This window comes from Eptatretus burgeri, chromosome 1 (genome assembly GCF_056783735.1).
Source record: "Eptatretus burgeri isolate ZD-2024b chromosome 1, Ebu_testis_v1, whole genome shotgun sequence".
Classification (NCBI taxonomy): Eukaryota; Metazoa; Chordata; class Myxini; order Myxiniformes; family Myxinidae; genus Eptatretus; species Eptatretus burgeri.
The window spans coordinates 83906079-83914146 of NC_140961.1; the positions used below are offsets into that span (position 1 = coordinate 83906079).

Consider the following 8068-nt stretch of genomic DNA (forward strand, 5'->3'; position numbering starts at 1 on the left):
GCTGAAAGGCCCACCCGTGACTAGCTCCCGGCATTAGTCCGAGAGGGTCACGACAGAATTGTCCGATTCAAGTCACGTGGCCGTTCACACGCCAGCGGGCGCAAATTCGCAACAATATATATATATATATATATATATATATATATATATATATATATATATATATATATATATATATATATACAGTACAAGTCAAAAGTTTGGACACACCTACTCATTCAGGGTTTTTTATATTTACTATTTTCTACATTGTAGAATAATAGTGAAGACATCAAAACTATGAAAAAACAAATCGTCACCAAAAAAGTGTGAAGCAAATCAAACATATATATTTTATATTTTATATTCTTCAAAGTAGGCATCCTTTGCCTTGATGACAGCTTTGCACACTCGAGGCAATCTCTCAACCAGCTTCATGAGGTAGTCACCTGGAATGCTTTTCCAACAGTCTTGAAGGAGTTCCCACATATGCTGAGCACTTGTTGGCTGCCTTTCCTTCATTCACTCTGCAGTCCAACTCATCCCAAACCATCTCAATTAGGTGCAAGTTTGGTGATTGTGGAGGCCAGATCATCTTCCGCAGCTCTCCATCACTCTCCTTCTTGTTCAAATAGCCCTTACCCAGCGTGCAGGTGTGTTTTCGGTCATTCTCCTGTTGAAAAACAAATGATGGTCCCACTAAGCACAAACCAGATGGGATGGCGTTTCCATGCAGAATGCTGTGGTAGTCACACTGGTTAAGTGTGCCTTGAATTCTAAATAATTCACGGACAGTGTCACCAGCAAAGCACCCCCACATCATCACACCTCCTCCTCCTCCTCCATGCTTCTCGTTGGGAAGCACACATGCAGAGATCATCCGTTCACCTTCTCTGCATCTCATAAAGACATGGTGATTGGAACCAAAAATCTCAAATTTGGACTCATCATACCAAAGGACAGATTTCCTCCGGTCTAATGTCCATTGTTCGTGTTTCTTGGCCCAAGCAAGTCTCTTCTTCTTCTTGGTCTCCTTCTGTAGTGGTTTCAAAAGTTTACATACACCAAGGTGACTTGCTACATGATTGGCTTTCAAAAGGCCTAGAATGTTCTGAAATGGCCTTCTATCACTTGCATTGTGTCCCCCACTCTCTACTGATTATAATTGTTATGTAATAGGTCAGCTAATTCTCCCATGGCTGTATAAAGGGCCTAGGTTTCCTATTCAGGCCCTATTTCCACTTTATCCAGCATGGGGAAGGCAAAAGAATACTCTCAAGACCTGATGAAGAGCATTATTCAGTTGCACAAGGCAGGAAGTTCTCTAGCGGCCATATATAGGCAACTAGAAGTGCCACGGCCATCTTTCCTGACTATTGTGTGGAAGTATAGGGACCTAGGGACAACCAAGATCCTTCCAAGATCAGGCCGGAAGTCCAAGTTGACACAACCGATGAGAGGGCATTGGTCATAAAGGTGCACTTCAACTCCAAGACTACCAAGAAACACCTGTGCCAATAATTGGAGGCTTCAGGGATGTGTTCAGGGAAGGTGTCACTGTCTACCGTCCAGAGGGTCTTGCACCAAAACAGACTAAGAAGCTGTAGAGCACGAAGGAAGCCCATCCTTCAAAAACACCACTGCGAAGCTAGGCTGAAATATGCAAGATCGCACAAGGACAAAGATAGAGGCTTCTGGCAGAGTGTCCTTTGGTCTGATGAAACCAAGATGGAACTTTTCGGCCACAATGACCAACATTATGTCTGGTGAGAGAAGGGAGAGGCCTTCAAACCTAAGAATGCAATACTCACGGTGAAGCATGGTGGTGTCAGCATAATGCTATGGGGATGTTTTGCTGCTAGTGGTCCAGGAGCACTGTATAAGATAGATGGCACCATGAAGAAGGAAGACTACTTGGAAATTCTCCAAGGGAACCTGAAGCAGTCCACTCGAAAGCTGAACCTCAGATGTCGCTGGACCTTCCAACATGACAACGACCCAAAGCATACTTCCAAGTTGGTTGCTGGATGGCTTTAGCAGAACAAGGTTGATGTCTTGGAATGGCCAGCTCAAAGCCCGGACTCAAATCCAATAGAGAATTTGTGGACAGAATTGAAAAAAAAGAGTGCAAAAGAGGAAACCCACCAATTTGACTGAACTCTACCAACACTGTCAGGAAGAATGGGTTGAAATACCTTCAGAGAATTGTAAGAGGATGATTGATGGTTATCCTGCAAGACTGACTGAAGTTCTAAAAGTTAAAGGCTATGCAAGAAAGTATTAGACAATATTAGTATATGCTATATGTAAACTTTTGACCTGCTATTTTTGTCACATCATGAATTAAACTGTGAATAAAATCATCCAAAGCGCAAAAGTTGCAGAAACCTTTGATAGGAATAAGGGAAAATGGTTGAAATTGTTCTAGGAATGGAAAGAATTATGATTATTGTAGAGAAAAGAGGTATAAATGGAAGTCAACTGTATTCTGCTGAAGTGTATGTAAACTATTGGGCCCAACTGCATACTGCCAATTCCTACACTACTATCATCCTTTACATTCACTACTCCCAACCAAAACTCTCTGTGTCATTCTTTGGGTGTATTTGTTTCAGTATCGTATTTTGTGTTCGGTGATTACTGTATGTCCCCCGTTGCTGGTATTTCCACGTAGTGGAAAGAGACAATGTATGTGTTTTTATATGTGCTTTAATTGCTGGTGATGCTGTGTCTATGTTCTCCTGCCATTTCCTCTCTCTCTACTGAATTTTCCCACAATTTATTGCATTGTGAATTATTCCCACTATTTTCTCTCATTTGAATTTCTTCCACCATTTTCGCTCTTATTTAACCTCATCATTTCTCCAATCATTTCTTGCTCTTTCACTTCTGGAATAAATTGATGCAAATTTTTGTTGAATGTGTCCTAATTTATCTTGCTTGTGGTTCTTCTGAAATAGCATTCCCAAGGTGATTGTACCGAGGTTGAAATTGTAATGGTAGCCCAAATAATGTGGCATGCAGCATTGGTTTGCTCGACCAATTTATTAACCACTGTGTAGTTACTAGCATGGTTCCCCCTCTGCCTCGCTCAACTCACCTGTACAATAAAATGGCCTTGAGCGAGAAGATCTGGCCAGAGTTGAGTATTGCAGATGGTGTCCGTGGTCTTATGAAGACACACTGTTATCTTGGAGTTATCCAACGGCGACATCCGTACTAATATTATAAATTGAAGATGTGTTCCTGGGCGGAAATTTCCAGTCCTAACCCAACTCTAACCTAAGTAAAGACAGGAAATGTGCCAATACAGTTCCTGTAAATAACTACTAAAAACATCAAGAAGATCAATCCATAAGGAATATAAATAAATATTTAAATAAATAAATTATGGATGGTTTTGAGTAAATGCGCATAGTACTCATCAAAATCTGTAGCATGCAGCGAGTAGGGGTGGAGTGGTTACTGAGACGATGAGGCTGGCGATGCTTCCTTGCTAGTTGAAGGCTTGTTGCTTATCGATGGAGTTTCTGTGCTTGTGTGGAAGTGTCCTGGGTTTTTATGCGGTTTTTTCAGCATGCTTAACAAACTGCCGCTGGACCAATAACGGCTATTTGGAGTCACTATGACTTTGCCCTTTCATATTTTGAGCCAATTTTTAATTATTTTCTCCATATTCTCATAATAAAGGTTTGTTGAAAATTTGATGACGAATACTCAAATGGTAAAAATGTTATGGTATAGACACACACACACACACACACACACACACACACACACACACACACACACACACACACACACACACACACACACACACACACACACACACACACACATATTAGGCAATGTAGGTCTTGATTTAGAACTCCAGACACAAATTTTATTGAGGGGGGGGGGGAGTGACACAACTTCGCAGCGCACTGGATACAGGCAATCCCATTTTGTGACGATACCTTCACGACATAGGATGTAAGTTCATTAAAATTTACAATCTTTTTATCTTCTTTTGTCTTTCCTTAATAAAGCAACAATGATATGGAATTTATTTCACAAATGCCTTTACTAGAGATTTATCTCTGCTGGCATGTGGTTTTATTGCTCTTATAATCATAACTTTGCATTAATGGTGCAATGTTTGATTTGTTGTTGCAAGACGGTTGAGAATTAATTTGTCATTTGATGCGCTTTAACTGAGCATCAGCGACAGTCATTCGAGTACATGTTGTACTGGTTTTATGTAAATTATGCAAAGAATCACAGACACTTTCAAATGTGGGAAGTGTGGAATATGGCATACTATTCAGCTCCCAAGTCGGTTCGGCTTCTATTTACCCTTTATGAAATTTAGTGACGTCTACATGAACCTTACAATGGAATTTGATATTATTGTTGTTCTTTGCCAATCTCAAACCTTTTATCATGCATCTCCCTTTTGCTCACCCTTCAGCACTGTTCTCTAAAGCAAACAACCTCACAAGTTGACTGAGCCAATGTCTTTTTCAAGCACTGCTGGACTGGTGTCGATGGGAAATAAAATCTCGGATCAAAAGCAATTAAACAAAGTGAGGGTGAATGTATCCAGTTTGGACTCATCTGTCCTCAGGAGTCTGGACTTACCGTTTCAACTGTGATGTAATTATTTGAGAATGTAGAAGCATTTTCTGTTGTGGAGTTGTGGAGTGTAATCTAACTGGAGTGAAGCTCTCATAACCAAGAAGAATAAAAATTACTTGGATGTTTTCATGCTGATGTCAGCCGAGCAAATGGCGAGGCGGAACGAAACGTAGGGGTCCTGAACTTTCTGATGTGATTTTTGGTGTCACAGAAAGAACTAGAGAATTCATAGAACACCTTACCCCGTGCAGTCTTGAAGACAACGGAGATGGACGGGGTCTGCAAGCAACAAACTTGATTGGTCGTAATGGTGTAAAATGCCGTAACACGTTGTCCAAGTACTGCGAAACGAAAGGTTTTTCAAAGTGCCAATAAGGCGATTTGTATTGGACAGTGTTCAAATATATTATTAAATTCGAATAACATTTGGATTATCTCACTCCTCTTTGTGCATGTGCGATCGAGATAAATTCAGAGCCAAAGTACTGCTTAAACTTAAGGTTCGTTTTCAGATTCATGTTCTGATTAATATTCAAAATACTGTGCAGTGTCACATTGAATTGGAATTAAGTTGTTTCTCGATTATAAACTGACATTTGTAGACAGACAGACAAACAGACAGACAGATGAGGTTAAAACAGTAAAGGGCTCACCTTGTGTTGCTTTCTTGGTTGCTTTGTGCAGCTTTCTTTGGCTGGAAGAGCAGGGGATAAGTTATTGAAAATCCCATCTGCAGCTGGGCACGATTGATTAGGTGAGGGCTAATTAGCTGTTCTCTCCAATTACAGGTGAGAGATATGATTTGGCCTTATGTGATATATATATATATATATATATATATATATATATATATATATATATATATATATATATATATAATTTCAACATCTCCCCCACCAAACCCACAGCTCATTCTAACCACTCACTGACTGACTAACTCATTGACTGACTGATATTAGTGTTCGATACTTCCGAGGTCACGTAGAAAGCTGAAATTGAAATCACAGACATCGAAGCTGATACGCCCAGAAGAAAATCACAAAACCGTCAGAAAGCGTCCGTATATCAAAATATCCGAAAATAAGTGCAGCCTTGTTGTGCTCACTGCAGGTGAGTGACTCGAGACAATGTGTACAGCACAGTGGGGAATGTGTTGGAGTGTATATATTTTCATTAAAATGTCAGTTTATACCTTTACATATTTGTACACTTTGAAATACAAACCTCAATCGATATCTAGCATTTGAAATGTAAAATTTAAACAACTGTAAACTGAAATTTTAAAAACCTCAATTGATATCGAGCAGGAGGTCGGTGATGCTGTGTAAGCATACGTGTAAGCATACCCCACTAGTGTGTGTGTGTGTGTGTGTGTGTGTGTGTGTGTGTGTGTGTGTGTGTGTGTGTGTACATATGCACTACATGACCAAAGGTATGTGGAAACCCCTTCTAATTAGTGGATTTGGCTATTTCAGCCACACCCATTGCTGACAGGTGTATATGATCAAGTACACAGCCATACAATCTGCATAGACAAACATTGGCAGTCGAATGGGCCATATTGAGGAGCTCAGTGACTTTCAACGTGGCACCGTCATAGGATGCCACCTTTCCAACAAGTCAGTTTGTCAAATTTCTGCCCTGCTCGAGCTGCCCCGGTCAACATAGGTGCTGTTATTGTGAAGTGGAAACGTCTCGGAGCAAGAACAGCTAAACCGCGAAGTGGTAGGCCACACATGCCCACATAACGGGACTGCTGAGTGTTGAGGTGCGAAGCATGGAAAAATCGTCCGTTGTCGGTTGCAACACTAATTACCGAGTTCGAAACTGACTCTGGAAGCAACCTCAGCACAAGCACTGTTTGTCGAGAGTTTCATGAAATGGGTTTCCATGGCTGAGCAGTCACACACAAGCCGAAGATCACCATGCGCAATGTCAAGTGTCGGCTAGAGTGGTGTAAAACTTTCCACCATTAGACTCTGGAGCAGTGGAAATGCATTCTCTTGAGTGATTAATCATGCTTCACCATCTGGCAGTCCGACAGATGAATCTGAGTTTGGTGAATGCCAGGAGAACGCCACCTGCCCGAATCCATTGTGCCAACTGTAAAGTTCGGTGGAGGAGGAATAATGGTCTGGGGATGTTTTTCATGGTTCGGGCCAGGCCGCTTCATTCCAGTGAAGGGAAGTCTTAATGCTGCAGCATACAATGACATTCTATATGATTCTGTGCTTCCAACTTTGTGGCAACAGTTTGGGGAAGGTCCTTTTTCAGCATGACAATGTCCCTGTGCACAAAGTGAGGTCCATATAGAAATGATTTGTGGAGATCAGTGTGGAAGAAGTTGACTGGTCTACACAGAGCCCTGACCTCAACCCCTTCGAACACCTTTTGGTATGAATTGGAATGCTGACTGTGAGCAAGACCTTATCGCTCAACATGAGTGCCCAGCCTCACCAATGATCTTGTGGCTGAATGGAAGCAAATCCCCACAGCAATGTTCCAACATCTAGTGGAAAGCCTTCCCAGAAGAGTGGATGCTGTTATAGCAGCAAAGGAGGGACCAACTCCATATTAATGCCCATGATTTTGGAATGAGATGATGGACGAGCAGGTGTCCGAGATGTTGGCCATGTAGAATATATATATATATATATATATATATATATATATATATATATATATATATATATATATATATATATATATATATTAGCAGACAACTCGGTTCCACCAGGCTGGTGTTAGGGAATTTGTTCCCAATCGAGTGTGTAATATTTAGGAGAGTTTGGTACGAATGTCTTTTGACAGCATATTAGCAGGGACCCAGGGAAATTCTATGTGATGTAAAATGTGACTTCAAGTCCTCAACTCTTTTCTTCTTCAAGTCCTCAACTATTCCCCACCCCCAACTCCTACCAGACCCAAATCCTCAACCCCAAGTCCTCAAACCCCATCTCCAGCTCTCTGTCCCCTGTCTTAGCTCTCACCCCAACTCTCTGTCCTCTCCTCCCCCTTTCGTTATCGAGTCTTCAACCACTCCCCCCTCAACCCCAAGTCTTCAACCCCCCTTTTCCAAATCTGTCCCTTCTCTGCTCCCCACCCCACTCCAACTCTCTTTCCTCCACCCCCTCTTTCTTCTCCAAGTCCACCCCCTTCTCCTCCCACCAACAAAAGGTCTGAAGCTCTCCTTTTTTCCTTCAAATCCTCAACTGCCTCACATCCTAACTCCAAGTGCGCATCCCTCCGCCCTCTCAATTCCAAGTCCACATCCCTCCGCCCCTCCCAACTCCAATTGTGCATCCCTCCCTCACTCCCAACTTTAAGTCCACATCCCTCCCTCACTCCCAACTCCAAGTCTGCATCCCTCTTCTCCCAACTCCAAGTCTGCATCCATGCCCCCTCCCAACTTCAAGTCTGCAACATAGTCACGAGAACTGTTAAGACTGCTAAGGTTTCTCGGTGAAGTAAA

The 8068-nt window shown here is 41.9% G+C and overlaps 1 protein-coding gene across 1 annotated transcript; it reads right to left on the reverse strand.

Moving 5' to 3' along the window:
• Nucleotides 1–274: 274 nt before the first annotated feature.
• Nucleotides 275–6081, reverse strand: LOC147034872 (uncharacterized). Its single transcript, XM_085858587.1, has 4 exons — nucleotides 6078–6081; nucleotides 5250–5290; nucleotides 4839–4937; nucleotides 275–652 (listed from the first exon to the last, which is right to left on the reverse strand). The coding sequence occupies exons 1-4, from the start codon at nucleotides 6079–6081 to the stop codon at nucleotides 425–427; spliced, it is 372 nt and encodes a 123-aa protein (XP_085714713.1). The 3' UTR covers nucleotides 275–424.
• Between the last annotated feature and the right edge of the window lie 1987 nt (nucleotides 6082–8068).